This window comes from Phyllobates terribilis, unplaced genomic scaffold, assembly GCF_046119375.1.
Source record: "Phyllobates terribilis strain yellow unplaced genomic scaffold, ASM4611937v1 Scaffold_10__3_contigs__length_209671492, whole genome shotgun sequence".
Lineage (NCBI taxonomy): Eukaryota > Metazoa > Chordata > Amphibia > Anura > Dendrobatidae > Phyllobates > Phyllobates terribilis.
The window spans coordinates 182,309,860-182,328,851 of NW_027362770.1; the positions used below are offsets into that span (position 1 = coordinate 182,309,860).

The window sequence follows — 18,992 nt, forward strand, 5'->3', positions numbered from 1 at the left end:
CTGCATGGAGATGGAGGTGGGAGGGTTTGATGAGGGAGAAGATCCCTATGACATGATTCCTTCCAGTCCTTATCTTCCTGCCCGATAATACTCCACACTGTTAGCTCAGGGAGTTTATCTAACCTGTGTTTAGCTTCCCTCCTGACTTGAATTCGAATTCAGTTCCCTTGAAATACAGATCACACACCCACTTTCTCTTCGGTTCCAGCCAGACAGTAAACAACTTCCCAACAATCCCCCTGGGGCTTTGCTAAAACACTCCCTGTCTCCTGTGACTGTGTTAACGTGTAGCCCTCTAGTTGCTGGATGCATTTGGAGCACAACACTTCCTGTCTCCTGTGCTTGTTAATTCTAATAGTTGTTGGATGCTTTTGAAGCAACAGCACTACTTCTGCATGTCACAATAGTGTCCTCTACCCCACTCCATCATAGTGTCCTCTGCCCCACATCCATCATAGTGTCCTCTGCCCCACATCCATCATAGTGTCCTCTGCCCCACACCCATCAGAGTGTCCTCTCCCCCACATCCATCAGAGTGTTCTCTCCCCCATATTGTCTTCTTTCTGTGTACTGGGAAAAAAATAAACACTTACCTCTCCGTCTCCAGAGCCTCGGGCTCCGAGCAACAGGCCAGATTTCCCTCATTATTACAGCCCTGAAAGGGTCCCCCTCCATCTCCGCTGCACCGGCGGTATGTCTGCTCCTGGCCGTGCATATCCATGTCATAAATGTCTGAGAAATTCCCCTTCACTGTGAACCTATCAGCATGTTTTCTACATATGTTTTGTATCGCCACATCTGTAACTGTAATGTTAAAAAAGCTGAAAAGGAAAAAAATAAAATGGCAGAATTTCTGTTTTTTGTTTCCTGGACTTCCTAAAAAAAATACTATTAAAGGCAATCATAACTTCTCATGGATTTCACCAAAATATCAATAAAAACTGCAGCTCAGTGCACAAAAAACCTCTCACACAGGTTCATTAATATAAAAATGTGACCTGTCTCAGAAAGTAGCGACACAAAATGAATTTTTATTTTCACAAAATTCTGAATTTTCTTAATTACTAAAATATAAAAATATCTTGGAAGTTCGGTCAAACACTACCACAGTCTTATGTTGCCAGATCATCTTTACCGCACAACGAACACCTTAAAAAATAAAACCCAAATAACAATGTAGGTCGTCCCTTTGGATCCCCCCCCCCCTTTTTCAGTACATTTATTATATGGTAAAATTAATGGTGTCGCTTAAAACTACAGCTGGTGTCTCAAAAAACAAGTCCTCACACGGATATGGTGATAGAAAAATTACACAGTTTTGGCTCCTAGAAGAAGGAATAGAGAAAACGAAGTAAGGGAGGGGATATGTACAAAATCCCTACCTTGCCAAATCCACAGGTCAAGACAAATTAGCATATAAGGTGGATATAAAACTTAACTTTTACTATCAAAAGATAAAAACTGACAATCCTCAATATGAAATATTGACAGTACACATAATAAATACATAGAACCCATAAAACTGAGAAAATTGCCCGTGTCCCTGTATGGGATCATAAACTGACAATGGTCAGAAAAAATGGCGTCAGCAAATACTAAAAAAAGTTACGTTTTATATCCACTTTATATGCTAATTTCTCTTAGAAGAAGGGAATTAAAATGAAACTACAAAAATGTAAAAACCTCCCCGTCATGATGTGGACTGTGCCCCCCAGGAGTCCTGCGCTCAGTTGGGGTATACAGGGAGCACGGCACAGTAGTGGCAGAGATCCATAGATCCTATTGTAAATACGTGTCCGATTTGCTGCGGTGAACCTGAGATTTATAAACAGCAGTAACATAACCAAGCCTAGAACATGGATCTGGTAGTGGAACCAAACTGCAAAAATAAGACTCTGATCACATTTGTATCTGTGATTTGTCAGAAGCCTCCAACACCTCCAACACATACATGAAGGTGTCCACTGACACATGTAACTGAGTGTATAGCAGCTTCATCCAGCAGACACTAGATGGCGCTGTGATTTCCGGTGACGTCACCGCTCCTGCAGCCTCTAGTCATTAATAGCAGCGCTCAGCATTGCCGGGTGCGGTGGCGCGTGCCTGTAATCCCAGCTACTTGGGAGGCTGAGGCTGGTGGATCGCTTCAGTCCAGGAGTTCTGCGCTGCCCTGTGCTATGTCGATCGGGTGTCCGCACTAAGTTCAGCATCAATATGGTGACTCTGGGGGAGCTCAGAGCTACCAGGTTGCTCTAATGAGGGGTGAACCGGCCCAGGTCGGAAACGGAGCAGGTCAAAACCCCCATGCTGATCAGTAGTGGGACCGCGCCTGTGAATAGCCAGTGTAGAGCAACCTGGACAACACAGCGTGACACAGACTTTATATACAAATAGCAAATTAGAATTTTATATCGGGAGATCATTATTAACCCTCAGTTACATCTGGAACAAATATTATTAGATTGTTGGTTTGAAGATGAAAATAATGCAAAACTATGGAAAATACATATATTTATATATACATCCGTGTATTTGTACTTTCTCACTATTTCCCCAGATTCTGCTTTTCAGTCTCCTGATCTCTCTGTGACACTGAGCGCTACTGACACCTACTGGCAGAACTAAGAAAATGCTTCCATCTGTTGTGCAGTACTGGGTGTTACCAGCAGAGGCCGCTCCAGCTCTAAATCTTCAGGACAGAACATGAATCACTGATACTCAGCAATTCCCGTTATAATAAGATTACGGTGAAGCCGTCACCAGACAATGATCTATGTATAAATCAGGTTTTTCTTTGTTCAATGTTTTTTTTCCATATAACAATCTGTATTAAAAATAAAAAGTAATATTACTATTATTATTTATGTTTAGAGCACCAGTAATTCCATGGTGCTGTACATGAGAAGGGGTTACATACAGGATGCAAGTATTAAACACGGTGAACAAACTAACAATGACAGACTGGTACAGAAAGGAGAGGACCCTGCCCTTGGGGGCTTACAGTATACAGGATAGTGGGGAAGGAGACAGTCGGGTAGGGGGTTGCGGCAGCTCCGGTGGTGGTGAGGTGGCAGCGGGGTCATTGCAGGCTGTAGCCGTCCTGAAGAGGTGGGATTTCAAGTTCCGTCTGAAGGGTCTGAGTGTGGCAGATAGTGATGTGTGGGGGGGGCACAGAATTCCAGAGGATGGGGGACACTCGGGAGAAGTCTTGGAGGCAATTGGGTGAGGAACGTATGAGTGTGGAGGCTGGGCCCTTAGATAAAGCCGACATATACTGGCGAAACATGTCTCAGGTTTTAGGGATAGCCAGCCTAAACTGAGTTAGGTCAAGTATATAGATATGGAAGGAACTTCTTCCTCGACAGCCCTTTGGCAGACACACACTGTCGTTATTCAGATCATACAGGCAAATGCAAGTTATGTTTGACGCAATGAATAAATACCGCCGTGCACACTGTAAATCAATGAGTGCAGCGTCTCCTGTGAAACATTCATGTGGTCTGCCGCATACTGACATTGCGCTTCAATGACAGCCTGTATAATCCCCTCTGGTGATATCTGACTGTGTGCAGCGTTATCCACGGTAGGAGCTGTGCTAATACACCGCTGCACCCGCTCCTATCCACAAGGACAGCGGCTCCACTAACACGTGAGACGCCGCTTGCATTTAGTTCTTCATACAGTGATTACTTCAGCACAGTCATTTCTAACAGAGCAGGCAGCTAAATAGAATAATATAGGGAATCCCTATAGCGACCTCTAGTGGTTGGAAGGGGAATTACATCTTTAAGTTAACATAAGTGCTCTGATCCTTATGCATAAACGGATTCCTACTTTGTGCTCAGATCATTACAGGTAGAGGTAGTTTAAATTTATTAGGATTATTAACCCATAATGGTGTGTTCTGGTTAATTACTGAAATATAATGAAAAACAATTACAATAATGTCAGTTTTAATTTGCGTTATTAAAAAGTAATAAACATCACAAATCAGCAAATAACAGACATATTTGGTGTCTCTGTAATCCTAACGATCAACAACACAACACAGTGATCAGATTATTTACGGGGATTGGTAAATGGGTTTAAAAAACTGGCGTGATTGATATTTTTTCTATATTAAACCCATAAAAAATGTAATAAAATGTAACGCTGAGGCCGTGTTCAAGCGCAGGGCTGCCATCAGCACATTACTGCCCTTACTAGTGTATGGGGCCCAGTGAGCAGAAACAAAGAGGAGGTACTCGGACCACAGAGCTCCTGTGCATAATATGGAGGGTAATAACATGTGGCCGTATACAGCGCTATATGGAGGGTAATAACATCATGTGGTCGTATACAGCGCTATATGGAGGGTAATAACATCATGTGGCCGTATACAGCGCTATATGGAGGATAATATCATGTGGCCGTTTACAGCGCTATATGGAGGTATTATAGAGTGCCCGGGATGAGCGGGTCTTGGCTTTAGCACAGACCTTCCCTCCTTGTTTGCCGCATCCAGACATCACTGTGCTCACAGTTATCAGCAGATAGAGAAGTCTCTTGTGTGGGAAGTGTGAAGCCTCCTGCGCCTTTTATAACCTGCTGCTGCCCCGCCCTCCTCTCCTACCATTGGCTGGATCTGAAGTCACCTATAGAAACAATACTTGTACAAACATCAATGAGCTGCAGTGGGCGGAGATAATTGAATGAGCATTAATCTCATGATGTTCTCACCCAATAGTACAGTGATCTGACAGCATTGCTCATTTGCATGGCCGGTCTATAAATACGGCCGCTCTGGGAGGAGCAGGATCATTATTCTCTCTCCAGTGAAGAGAACATTCTGCTGTCATCATGCCTGAACCTGCCAAGTCTGCACCAGCAGCCAAGAAGGGCTCCAAGAAAGCTGTGACCAAGACTCAGAAGAAGGATGGCAAGAAGCGGAGGAAGAGCAGGAAGGAGAGCTATGCCATCTATGTGTACAAGGTGCTGAAGCAGGTCCACCCTGACACCGGCATCTCCTCCAAGGCCATGGGCATCATGAACTCCTTTGTCAATGACATCTTTGAGCGCATTGCAGGGGAAGCCTCCCGCCTGGCTCACTACAACAAGCGCTCCACCATCACCTCCCGGGAGATCCAGACCGCTGTGCGCCTGCTGCTGCCCGGAGAGCTGGCCAAGCACGCCGTGTCCGAGGGCACCAAGGCCGTCACCAAGTACACCAGCGCCAAGTGATCTGCTCCAAGCTCTGTACCCACAACCCAAAGGCTCTTCTAAGAGCCACCCACCCCGTCTACATCAGAGCTGTGGCTGCTTGTCCGTGTCTTGCTCCTCTCCCTGGGGAACATGAGGCTGCACTGACTGGTACCTCGTGTGTTAGCAGGAGGGCCATTTTGGGTCAATACTTCCAGCCATAGAGGGCAGGAAGGGTTTAGAGGATGATAGATGGGGAGGATGAGTTATATTGGGATGTGGAACATTGGGATAAGTCTGATAATAGAGGAGCAGGTGCTGGCAGCCATAGATACTCGCTCACCCTTCACTAGCAGCAGGGGTCTGATATAGAATTAAAAAGTCACTTTTAACAGATTATTTTAACACTGCAGCTAAACCAACAATAATCTAAACAGACACAAAACCTGCATATAAAGTGCAAAAGTCAATAATAAACCATAGTACAGTCTCACCAGTTGTAGTCCTCTGAAGAGGCTGTCCATATAAACCCTGTCGTGTCCTGACAAGGACTTTACCCAAATGTGGTCTATCCTGCTTGTAATGTCTCCATACAAACCCGAGACATCACTAGCGGGATAGACCGCACTTTGGTTCTGTCCTTGTCCGGACGGGAGACCTGCTCGGGGCACTACAGGGAAATTAGGGAGCCCTCGTATCCATGCCCCTCCTGATTATATGGACGGCCTCTTCACAACTCTACAAGTGGTGACAGTACCATTTTTATTATTGCACTGGTTGACTTTTGCACTATATGTTTTGTATCTGTTTAGATATCTATCTGTTGGTTTAGCTGCAGTTATAAAATTCTCTATTAAAAGTTACTTTTTATATATCGGATCCCTGGTGCTAGTGATTTACCTTGATGGGATCATTGTGCCCCTTGTGGGTTATTGCTGTTTCTATAGTTCACCCCTCACTCGTGGAATCCTGTTCTCTCCCAGAACACTGGGTCCTAGTGCCCTCTGTTTCCATTGTTCTGCTGCCAATAGATGGAGATGGGCTGTTAACTCTTTCAGTGCTCGGCACGTTTCCAGCACTTTCTCGCTGATCCTCCTCTGATGTTACACACCTTTTGCTCCGCAGACTGGTGAAGGCACCTGGTCAATAAGCTCCTAAAGATTGATCGATTTTTAGGTCTGAATCTCACATTGTGATTAATGGAGAAGCCGATCACTTGTTTATCGCAGCAGGAGCTGAAACAGATAAATGTGCAAAGAACAATATGGAGGGTATACAGGAGTATATGGAGGGTATACAGCTCTATATGGAGGAATACAGGAGTATATAGAGGGTATACAACAGGGTATGGAGTGTACACTGCACTATATGGAGGGTATATAGGGGTATACAGCAGGATATGGGGGATATATAGCAGTATATGGAGGGTATACAGCACTATATGGGGAACTGTATATGGAGTTTATACAGCGCTCTATAGGGGTATACAGCAGGATATGGAGCTTATACATCACTGGATGGAGGAGAGTATATAACTCTATAGACCTCACAGTGAGTTATTTCCAGGTGTCACAGTGTAATTCCTCCGAGCAGGATGTCACCAGAGAGGAATCAGGGCTGTGACTATTTCCACCATCACAGTAGAAGCAGGAAAATACCAGGACAATGAGCGGGAAATTCAAAATCACTAACAGCTCTGTGCTCGGCCAATCAGAGGAAGGGGCGGAGCTGATAATGCAAATTCCTTTCCATCCCCGCCCTGGAAGCGCGTCACCTCTGCAGTCCTCTTTCTGGTCCCCTCACGCTCTATATAAAGGAGGACTGCGCGCTGTCAGTCATAGCTTTCTGCTGACTGCTTGGAAGATGTCTGGTCGCGGCAAAGGAGGGAAAGGTCTGGGGAAGGGCGGTGCCAAGCGGCACAGGAAGGTTCTCCGTGATAACATCCAGGGCATCACCAAGCCTGCCATCCGCCGTCTCGCCGTCTCAGCATAAGGCAACATGATCTCTTCCAGTATTTTGATATATTCAAACTGGTACATGATGCCTGGTATGCGATAAATGGGCCCAACGCCACAGTATGAGAAACATCCCCAAACCAGTCTGGTTACATCTCCATGTTTTACAGTCTTCACAGTGTACCGTGGATTGAATTTAGAGTTTGTGTCATCTCTCAAACTGTCTACGGCCTTTAGACCCAGTACAAGACAATCTTGCTCTCATCTGTCCATAGAATGTTGCGCCACTTCTCTTTAGTCCAGTCAATGTGTTTTTTGGCAAACTGTAATCTATATGTGTACAAGGTGCTGAAGCAGGTCCACCCCGACATCTCCTCCAAGGCCATGGGCTTCATGAACTCCTTCATCAATGACATCTTTGAGCGCATTGCAGGGGAAGCCTCCCGCCTGGCTCACTCCAACAAGCGCTCCACCATCACCCCCCGAGAGATCCAGACCGCTGTGCGCCTGCTGCTGCCCGGAGAGCTGGCCAAGCACGCCGTGTCCAAGGGCACAAAGAGCCACCAACCACATCTACCCCAGAGCTATGGCTGTTTGTGTCCCGCCGAGTAGCGTAGCTACTGGGGGGTGGAAGAGGGTGCGGCAGCCCCGGGCCCCCGCCCTCTGAAGGGTCCACCCGGAGCTACGCTATGTTTAACTCTATCAGCCTGCGCCGATACAGTTAAACTCTGCGGCAGAGCAAGGAGACATGATCTGCATTATACTGAATGGGGTGCATAATACTTAATGAATTAGACTACATAGGGTTGCATTATACTATATCGGCTATGGGGTGCATTATGCTGTATGGGCTATAGGATGCAATTATACAGTATGAAGGTTTGTGTGGGGTCCATCCTGCTGTATGGAGAGGTGGTGGGGGTCACAGTTGGCATCACTACACTTTTACAGGGCAGTTGAGGGGTGGGGTACAGTAGGGCCATATATTTTACAAATGCAATGAAAGGGGAATCTAAGGCTCCAGTAGGAGCAAAATTAGAGGGCGCAGTAATGGGGACACATATGGCAGCAGCCTATCAGTATTGGGGTAGCAGCAGGATAAGGCGTTTGTGCTGGTTGGGGATAATTGTGCCTGAAATGTGAGAAGTCATATGTATCTTTGTTGTAATCTTTGCAGCCGAGTCTTGGCTGGAAGAAGTTGCCATGTCGTTCTGGGCCAGATGGAAAAGACGGGAAAAGTGAATGACTCTACCAGAAAGAAGGTCATCTGTAAGTCACCATCTATAACTGTACTGTGATCTTACATGTTCTACAGGACTGGTATCTACCACTATATGGTCACTATATCATGGTAATATCATTGTTGGTCTTTGAATAGAGATTTCTTTTAGTAACAGCGCTGTCGTCTGCTGAGGTTCTCCTATATCCACTATTGGTATTTGGTCAGTATTCAGTCAGTATTTTTTCTCAGGAGTGGGAGACAAAACCAGAAGAGGAACAATCAGATTAAAGATATGATAGAAACAAGTCACCAATTCTGCATTTATCATCCACTCCTGGTTTTGGCTCCCACTCCTGAGAAAAAATACTGACCAAATACTGATAGTGGGGCCGTGGCCTTAGGGTGAGCCACCATAGCTGTAATCAGGATTACCTGGAGGGGCCCACTCGGAAGTTTCGCCCCTCCTGACCCAAACCCCTAGCTACGAGGGCATTACTGGCCTTGCTGGTGTATGGGGCCTGGTGAGCAGAAGAAAAGAGTGGAGGCCAAGGACCCCGCTCTTTTGCCTCTGCTCACCGGACCCCAGGGAATAAAAATTAGTGTTGTGCCACCCCCGTAGTGTTCGGGTTCGGTTCGTCTAACACCGGAATGTTCGAGGAACTGTTCGTCGAACTGTTCGTCGAACACCGTTAAAACCAATGGCAGGCAAACAAAAACACATAGAAACACATAGAAAACACCTTCAAAGGTGTCCTAAAGCTGACAAACTGCTCAGAAGACGCTTTCTTTAAAAAAGCCGGCCGGCAATTCAGCAGCGGCATACACCGGTACCCGACAATTTAGACAAGAAGGAATAGAGCCTCACACATAGATTAGATAGATAGAAACATGTCAGTCACATATATATGAAGTACAGTGACAGTGTTGCTTACTGTACTTGTCATTTAGTGTAAAGGATTTATTAAAAAATATAATAGTGTTTTCATGCACTGTCTCTTTAAAAAAGCCGGCCGGCAATTCAGCATCTGTACCCGACAATTTATAACAGACAGAATAGAGCTTCACACATAGATTAGATAGATAGAAACATGTCAGTCACATATATATGAAGTACAGTGATAGTGTTGGTTACTGTACTTGTCATTTAGTATTAAAATAAAGGATTTATTATTAAAAAAATTGGCGTGGGGTTCCCCTTAATTTTAGTCTCTAGCGGAGGTTAAGCAGACGGCTGGGGCAGATGTTTGAAGCCTGGGAAGGGGGTAATACCCACGGAGCTTCCCAGGCTACTAATATCAGCCCCCAACTGAATACATAGCCTTTACTAGCTATTAAAATGGGGGACCCCCCCAAAAGAATGACGTGGGGTCCCCCCTAATTTAATAGCTAGCAAAGGCTAGGCAGACAGCTGGGGGCTGATATTAATAGCCCAGGAAGAGAGCCATAAATATTGGCCCCCTCCCAGGCTAGAAACACCAGCCGTCAGCCGCCCCAGAAATGGCGCATTCATAGGATGCGCCAATTCTGGCACTTAGCCTCGCTCTTCCACGCTGCCCTGTAGCGGTGGCAGGGGGTAATAGGGCTGGGGTTGATGTCAGCTTATAATGCCAGCTGACATCAAGCCCAGGTTAGTAATGGAGAGGCGTCTATAAGACACCCCCATTACTAACCCCATAGTCAAAGTTAAAAGAAAACACAAACACCCAGAATAAAGTCCTTTAATTGAAATAAAGACACAATCCTTTATTGTTCTAAATTAAACCATACTTACCATCACGCCCATTCCAGCTGAAGCCAACGATCTCCTGCAATAAAAGAAAAATAATAAAGCAACCTCATCCTTACCTTTCCATGGTTCCCACGACAGCTTCAGCTCTGCTACATCGAGATGACAGGCTGGACCGCAGCAGAACGCTGCCATCCAGCCTGTCATCCCGCAGACACTGAGAAGCGCAGGCATGCTTGCGCTCTGCAGTGTCTGGCTGTGACGGCATAAAGATGAGACGAGTTCATGTCCAATGAACTCGGCGCACCTCATGCACGTCACTGACAGCGTGGGAAAATTCTCACGCTGAAGCGCTGAGTGCAGGAGAATTCTCCCACGCTGTCAGTGACGTGCATAAGGTGAGCTCATGTCCAATGAACTCAGCTCACCTCCTGCACGTCACTGACAGCGTGGGAGAATTCTCCTGCACTCAGCGCTTCAGCGTGAGAATTCTCCCACGCTGAAGCGCTGAGTGCAGGAGAATTTTCCCACGCTGTCAGTGACGTGCATGAGGTGAGCCGAGTTCATTGGACATTAACTCGGCTCATCTGGATGCCCTCACAGAGAGACACTGTGGAGCGCAAGCAAGCCTGCGCTTCTCAGTGTCTGCGGGATGACAGGCTGGATGGCAGCGTTCTGCTGCGGTCCAGCCTGTCATCTCGATGTAGCAGAGCTGAAGCTGTCATGGGAACCATGGAAAGGTAAGGATGATGTTGCTTTATTATTTTTCTTTTATTTCAGGAGATCGTTGGCTTCAGCTGGAATGGGCGTGATGGTAAGTATGGTTTAATTTAGAACAATAAAGAATTGTGTGTTTATTTCAATTAAAGGACTTTTTTCTGGGTGTTGTGTTTTTTTTAAATACTTTACTAGAAATTCATGGTGGTCATGTCTAATATTGGCGTGACCCCATGAATTTTGGGCTTAGGGCCAGCTGATAATGCCAAGCTGGCCCTAACCCCTTTATTACCCAGTGAGCCACCGCATCAGGGCCCTGGATGAGTTGGGTACAGCGCCAGAAGATGGCGCTTCTATGAACGCGCCATTTTCCGGGGTGGCTGCGGACTGCAATTTGCAGCGGGGGTGGCCCAGAAAGCTTGGGTCTCCCTGCGCTGCAGATTCCAGCCCCCAGCTGCCTAGTTGTACCTGGCTGGACACAAAAACAGGGCGAAGCCCCACGTCAATTTTCTTTAAATTATTTCATGAAATAATTAAGAAAAAAAGGGCTTCCCTATATTGTTGTGTCCGGCCAGGTACAAATAGGCAGCTGGTGGTTGGGGGCAGCCCGTTCCTGCCTGCTGCACCTGACTGGACACAAATATAGTGCGAAGCCCCACGTCAATTTTTTTTTAATTATTTCATGAATTTCATGAAATAATTTAAAAAAAAATACGTGGGGCTTCGCCCTATTTTTGTGTCCAGCCAGGTACAACTAGGCAGCTGGGGGCTGGAATCTGCAGCGCAGGGAGGCCCAAGCTTTCTGGGTCCCCCCCGCTGCAAATTGCAGTCCGCAGCCACCCCGGAAAATGGCGCGTTCATAGAAGCGCCATCTTCTGGCGCTGTACCCAACTCATCCAGGGCCCTGGTGCGGTGGCTCACTGGGTAATAAAGGGGTTAGGGCCAGCTTGGTATTATCAGCTGGCCCCAAGCCCAAAATTCATGGGGTCACGCCAGTATTAGACATGACCACCATGAATTTCTAGTAAAGTATTTAAAAAAAACACAACACCCAGAATAAAGTCCTTTAATTGAAATAAACACACAATTCTTTATTGTTCTAAATTAAACTATACTTACCATCACGCCCATTCCAGCTGAGGCCAACGATCTCCTGCAATAAAAGAAAAATAATAAACCAACCTCATCCTTACCTTTCCATGGTTCCCACGACAGCTTCAGCTCTGCTACATCGAGATGACAGGCTGGACCGCAGCAGAACGCTGCCATCCAGCCTGTCATCCCACAGACACTGAGAAGAGCAGGCATGCTTGCGCTCCTCAGTGTCTCGCTGTGACGGCATCCAGATGAGCCGAGGTCATGTCCAATGAACTCGGCTCACCTCATGCACGTCACTGACAGCGTGGGAAAATTCTCACGCTGAAGTGCTGAGTGCAGGAGAATTCTCCCACGCTGTCAGTGACGTGCATAAGGTGAGCTCATGTCCAATGAACTCAGCTCACCTCATGCACCTCACTGACAGCGTGGGAAAATTCTCCTGGACTCAGCGCTTCAGCGTGAGAATTCTCCCACGCTGTAAGTGACGTGCATGAGGTGAGCCGAGTTCATTGGACATGACCTCGGCTCATCTTTATGCCGTCACAGAGAGACAATGTGGAGCGCAAGCATGCCTGCGCTTCTCAGTGTCTGCGGGATGACAGGCTGGATGGCAGCGTTCTGCTGCGGTCCAGCCTGTCATCTCGATGTAGCAGAGCTGGACCCGTCCTGGGAACCATGGAGAGGTAAGGATGAGGTTGCTTTATTATTTTTCTTTTATTGCAGGAGATCGTTGGCTTCAGCTGGAATGGGCGTGACGGTAAGTATGGTTTAATTTAGAACAATAAAGAATTGTGTCTTTATTTCAATTAAAGGACTTTATTCTGGGTGTTTGTGTTTTTTTTAACTTTGACTATGGGGTTAGTAATGGGGGTGTCTTATAGACGCCTCTCCATTACTAACCTGGGCTTGATGTCAGCTGGCATTATAAGCTGACATCAACCCCAGCCCTATTACCCCCTGCCACCGCTACAGGGCAGCGTGGAAGAGCGAGGCTAAGTGCCAGAATTGGCGCATCCTATGAATGCGCCATTTCTGGGGCGGCTGACGGCTGGTGTTTCTAGCCTGGGAGGGGGCCAATATTCATGGCTCCCTTCCTGGGCTATTAATATCAGCCCCCAGCTGTCTGCCTAGCCTTTGCTAGCTATTAAATTAGGGGGGACCCCACGTCATTTTTTTGGGGGGGTCCCCCATTTTAATAGCTAGTAAAGGCTATGTATTCAGTTGGGGGCTGATATTAGTAGGATTTAATAATAAATCCTTTATTTTAATACTAAATGACAAGTACAGTAACCAACACTATCACTGTACTTCATATATATGTGACTGACATGTTTCTATCTATCTAATCTATGTGTGATTCTCTATTCCTTCTATTCTAAATTGTTGGGTACAGATGCTGAATTGCCGGCCGGCTTTTTTAAAGAGACGGTGCATGAAAACACTATTATTTTTTTTGATAAATCCTTTACGCTAAATGACAAGTACAGTAAGCAGCACTTTCACTGTACTTCGTATATATGTGGCTGACATGTTTCTATCTATCTAATCTATGTGTGAAGCTCTATTCTTTCGGTTCTAAATTGTCGGGTACCGGTGTATGCCGCTGCTGAATTGCCGGCTTTTCATGTTTCACTGTTGGCACTGTTCCCATCGATTTGGGCAATCACTGTAATGCCACAACCACCATGGCTGTGGCATTACAGTGAGTGGCAGACAATCCCTGCATGATTGGTGCTCTAAATAGCACCAGACATGCAGGACACGCTTTTGGTGCATGAACAGTTATCGAACATAACCTCGAACAGCCGAATTTTTTGCAAATCGTTCGGGTTCGTCGAACAACTCGAACACCGCCCAAAACAGCTCGAATTTGAGATTGGCGAACAGTTCTAGTCGAACACCGCTCATCTCTAATAATAATGCATTGTGCGCCGGTGGTGCACATCTCTGCTCTGGAAGCTTTCCTGGAGCTCTGCAGCCGTTAAAACAGAACGGGCGCACAGCTCCGGGGGACCTCCCTCCGCCACTTCTGTGATGCGCTGGTGACGGCGCCTAAATGATGAAGTCATCGCGTAGCCGACGGCATGTACACGTGCCAGGCTACCAGTCCAAAAGTGGAGCTGCAAGGGATCGTATGAGAGGTAAGTATGGCATTTTTTTTAAATACAATTAACTAAATTGTAACAGCAAATAATGATGCATTGTGGGTGAGGGATGGGGAACAGTAAATAATGATGTATTGAGGTGGGGAGCACAAATAATGATGAATTGGGGGTGGAGGAAAGCAAATGTTGAATTGAGGGTGGGGGATGTGGACAGTAAATGATGAAATAAGGTTGGGGTACAGGGGAAAGCAAATGATGTATTGAAGGGGGGGGGACAGGTGACAGCAAATGACGTATTGAAGGTAGGGGACGGGGGACAGAAAATGATGAATTAAGGGTGGAGGACGGGCAGGGCTGCCACCAGGAATTTCAGAGCCCAATACTGGCAACATTTTCGAGCACCCTTGAGCTCCATTCAGGCTACACCACCGCTCCGCCTCCAACCCAGGGGCGGCTCCAGGTTCTTGTGGGCCCCTTTAACACATACCACGATTCATGGTGCACAGATACCGCAGAGAAATATATATATCTAACAGTCTATTCAGTGGGACTATCAGCTGTGTATCCACCTGACTTCTGCACAACACAACTGATGGTCCCCAACCCCATTTATAAGGCAAGAAATCCCACTTATTAAACCTGACAGGGCACACCTGTGAAGTGAAGACCATTTCTGGTGACTACCTCTTGAAGCTCATCAAGAGAATGCCAAGAGTGTGCAAAGCAGTCATCAAAGCAAAAGGTGGCTACTTTGAAGAACCTAGAATATAACACATATTTTCAGTTGTTTCACACTTTTTTGTTAAGTATATAATTCCACATGTGGTAATTCATAGTTTTGATGCCTTCAGTGTGAATGTACAATTTTCATAGTCAAGAAAATACAGAAAAATCTTTAAATGAGGTGTGTCCAAACTTTTGGTCTGTACTGTAGTAAAAGGCCAAAGTTTTCACTTCTCACATTACATGAGCGATATCTATTGTAAATTCCACAATAGTTCAGAAACCGGCGAATCGCTCCACACAGAAAACAGGCCCCCATAAAATGCTCCGCAATGCCTCATGCAGGCTGTTCCCCCCACATAATGCCCCATGAAGGATGTCACCCCCCTCCCTTATAATGCCCCATGCAGGATGTCACCCCCCTACCTTATAATGCCCCATGCAGGATGTCACTTGCCCCCCCCTTTATATAATGCCCCATGCAGGATCAGAAAGTCACCCCTCCCTTATAATGCCCCATGCCTCCATACATTAAAAAAAAAAATCAAATACTTACCTCACTTCTTATCTTCTGCTGCTGCTCTGGACTCCAGTGTCGCCGGCGTCTTCCCGCTCTGCGCTGTGAATGCTCAGGAGAGGGCACGGTGGAAAGACGTCACCTCGCCCTCTGACCTGAGACGTCACAGTCAGAGGACGCGGAAGACACCGGAGCTGCTGCGGAGGCACAGGGAGGGGTAAGTATTGTGCCGGCTGCCGGGGGCCCTGTGCAAGCGGAGGGGAGCGGGCGCTGACCCTGCTCTCCTCCGCTCACGGGTCCGAAAGCGTGGCGGGTTGCCCAATGGCGAGTGGGCCCCCCCGCCTGTTCAGGACCCTGGCACTTGCCCGGGTGCTGGCGCCGGGCCTGCTCCAATCCTCAAACCTTCCACAGCCCCTCTGCCCACTCTTGGAAAAACTCCACTTCTGCACCACATCCTCACCATTCACACATTAACAGTTCCAATCAAACACCATATCAAACACATAGCCATCAGCTTTTGTTTTGGCCAAAAGATTTTTTAACCCGCGACCACGACAAGGTAGACTCTTTTGGCAGGGCCCTACTCTGCTCTAGCCTATTAAAAATTAGTTAAAATATTCAATACTCTTTTTAGGTATATTTTTATTTTTCTTTAAGGGAATGTGTCACATATATTTTTAAAAATTACCAATACTACCATATACAAGGAACAAATACCACCACACCGTGACCCAACCAAATATTACCACCACATAGTAACCGAATAATACCACATGCAAGAAAATACTGCCACACAATGACCAGATCACATATTTACACCACATAGTGACCGAATAATATCAAATACAGGTGACAAATACCACCACATCATGACCAGACCACATATTACAACCACATAGTGACCGAATAATACCACATACAAGAAAATACTGCCACACAATGACCAGATCACATATTACCACGTCATAGTGACCTAATAATACTACATACAGGCAACAAATACCACCACACCATGACAAAACCACATATTACCACCACATAATGACTGAATACTACAATAGTGAACATTAATAAAAAAAAACGATATTAATCTATATATATAATCGTCTTATCCCATCTGTCTGTCCAGGAAATCCCGCGTCGCTCATTGGTCCGGCGGCGGCCAATCAGCGACGAGGGATTTCAGAAAAAAGATGGCGGCCGTTAGCGGCTCATCTGCTGGACGGAGGTCAGCGGCGATGCTGCGGGGAGATGAGCGACGCTAGCAGCAGAACTACCCCGACCGGCGCCGCTGACCTCCTTGTGGCTAACGTCGGAAATTCAGCGCCTTGGCCCGCTGATCTCCCGACAGCAAGTGTGAACGGAGGACCAGGTAGCGGTGCCGCCGGTCGGGATGCTTCTGCTGCGAGCAGCCGCTCATGTCCCGGCTTCTCGCAGCAGAAGGAGCCGCACATGCAGCGCTGCTCCCGGGTCCACACTAAGACGATGCTGATTGGTCGCGGCCGGCCACCGCAACCATTCAGCAGAGCGGCGTTTAAATTTGCCGCCTATATCGCTGATTGGTTGCGGTGGTCGGCCGCGACCAATCAGCAGAGCGGCGTTTACATTTTCCACCCATCTCGCTGATTGGTCAGCGATATGGGCGGCAAATTTAAACGCCGCTCTGCTGATTGGTTGCGGTGGCCGGCCGACCGCGACCAATCAGCGGTATGGGCGGCAAATTTAAACGCCGCTCTGCTGATTGGTCGCGACTGCTGGCCGACCGCGACCAATCAGCGAGATTGGCGCCAAATTTAAACAACTTTCTGCTCATTGCGCCCGGTCGGCCGCATACATATTCTAGAATACCCGATGCGTTCTAATCGGGCCACCATCTAGTATTACAATAAGTGCCATTATACACACAAGCTCTATATATAGTGTCAATGTACAGATAATACAGTGATCACTGGTGATATTATACACAGGAGCTCTGTATATAGTGACAGTGTAGAGGTAATACAGGGATCAACAGTGACATTATACACAGGAGCTCTGTATATAGAGTATAGTGTACAGGTAATACAGTGATCATCAGTGACATTATACACAGTATCTCTGTACATAGTGTAAGTGTACAGGTAATACAGTGATCACTGGTGACATTTTACACAGAAGCTCTATCGACTGTATACTATATACAGTGCAAGTGTACCTACTGTATCCTCACCCATCCCTTGTAGACTGTGAGGCGTCGTGGGCAGGGTCCTCTCTATTCCTGTACCAGTCGATGACATGCATTATTCAAGATTATTGTACTTGCTTTTTATTATGCATACCCCATTTTCACATGTAAAGCACCATGGGATAAATGGCACTAAAATAATAAATCATAATATAGTGTACAGGTAATACAATGATGACGGGTGACATTATGCACAGTAACTCTGTGTATAGTGTACAGGTAATAGTGATCACCAATGACAGTATACACAGGAGCTCTGTACATAGTATACAGTCTATAGTGTAAGTGTACAGGTAACACATTGACTCACAAGTGATGTCTTTAGTTGAAGTCCTTAATCTTCATTTTTCCTCTTCATTCAGCGCAGCCCGCCATCACTTCTTCCAGACAGGACTCATCTCTACAGAAAATAACACACAGTTATCTAGAGCACCGCTTCCAGAGAACATTCCCCACTCCCCCCCAACTTCTACACTATGCAGCTGAGTACAGACATGCACCCACCATCTACTATATAATTGTCTTATCCCGTCTGTCTGTCTGTCTAGGAAATCCCGCGTCGCTCATTGGTCCGGCAGCGGCCAATCAGCGTCGCGGGATTTCAGAAAAAAGATGGCGGCCGTTAGCGGCTCATCTGCGGGACGGAGCTCAGTGGCGTTGCAGCCGGGAGATGAGCGCCGCGAGGCGCTCATCTCCCAGCCGGTACCAGCAGAAGGACCCCGACCGCCGGAACCATCTGCGGGACGGAGATGCAGCCGGGAGATGAGCGGCGCGAGGCGCTCATGTCCCGGCCGGCAGCAGCGGAAGGACCGCCGGCGTCGCTGACATCCATGCGGAAGGGAGGACCGGGGCTGCGGGTCGGGATACTTCTGCTGCGAGCGCCCGCTTATGTCCCGGGTTCTCGCAGCAGAAGTAGCCGCACAGGCAGCGCCGCTCCCCGGTCCTCACCAAGACGATTCGATGATTGGTCGCGGTCTTCGGACACGACCAATCACAGATCTTAGCGCAAAAGTTAAATACCGCTGTGCTGATTGGTCTCGGATGCAGCCCGCGACCAATCACCGATTTGGGCGCCAAATTTAAATATCGGCCGCGACCAATCAGTACAGTAGTGGTTAACTTTAGCCGCAAGATCAGTGATTGGTCGCGGGCCAAGACCGCGACCAATCGCCGATTTGTGCGGCACATTTAAATAGCGGCCGCGACCAATTGGATGTCAGCGCCGCTCCCCGGTCCTCCCTTCACACCCTAGCCGCATGGATGTCAGCGGCGCTGCCTGTGCGGCTACTTCCGCTGCGAGAACCCGGGACATGAGCTGGCGCTCGCAGCAGAAGTATCCCGACCCGCAGCGCCGCTCCCCGGTCCTCCCTTCACACCCTAGCCGCTGATGTCCCCACAGTATCCGCATGGTGTTACAAAGGTCCGGACATTTGTGTTAAAAATCGCTGATTGGTCGCTGGCGCTGCCCGCGACCAATCACCGATTTGGGCGCCAAATTTAAATATCGCCCACGACCAATCACCGATC

General features: G+C 47.3%; 1 protein-coding gene across 1 annotated transcript; it reads left to right on the forward strand.

Annotated features, from left to right (window-relative positions):
• The first annotated feature begins 4,808 nt into the window (after positions 1–4,808).
• LOC141164259 (histone H2B 1.1-like) lies at positions 4,809–5,220 on the forward strand. The gene has a single exon (XM_073649387.1). The coding sequence runs from the start codon at positions 4,840–4,842 to the stop codon at positions 5,218–5,220; it is 381 nt and encodes a 126-aa protein (XP_073505488.1). The 5' UTR covers positions 4,809–4,839.
• The last annotated feature ends 13,772 nt before the right edge of the window (positions 5,221–18,992 follow it).

What these genes read in the sequence shown, in the direction of transcription:
- LOC141164259 (XM_073649387.1), top strand. Translation starts at nt 4,840, where the DNA reads ATGCCTGAACCTGCCAAGTCTGCACCAGCAGCCAAGAAGGGCTCCAAG.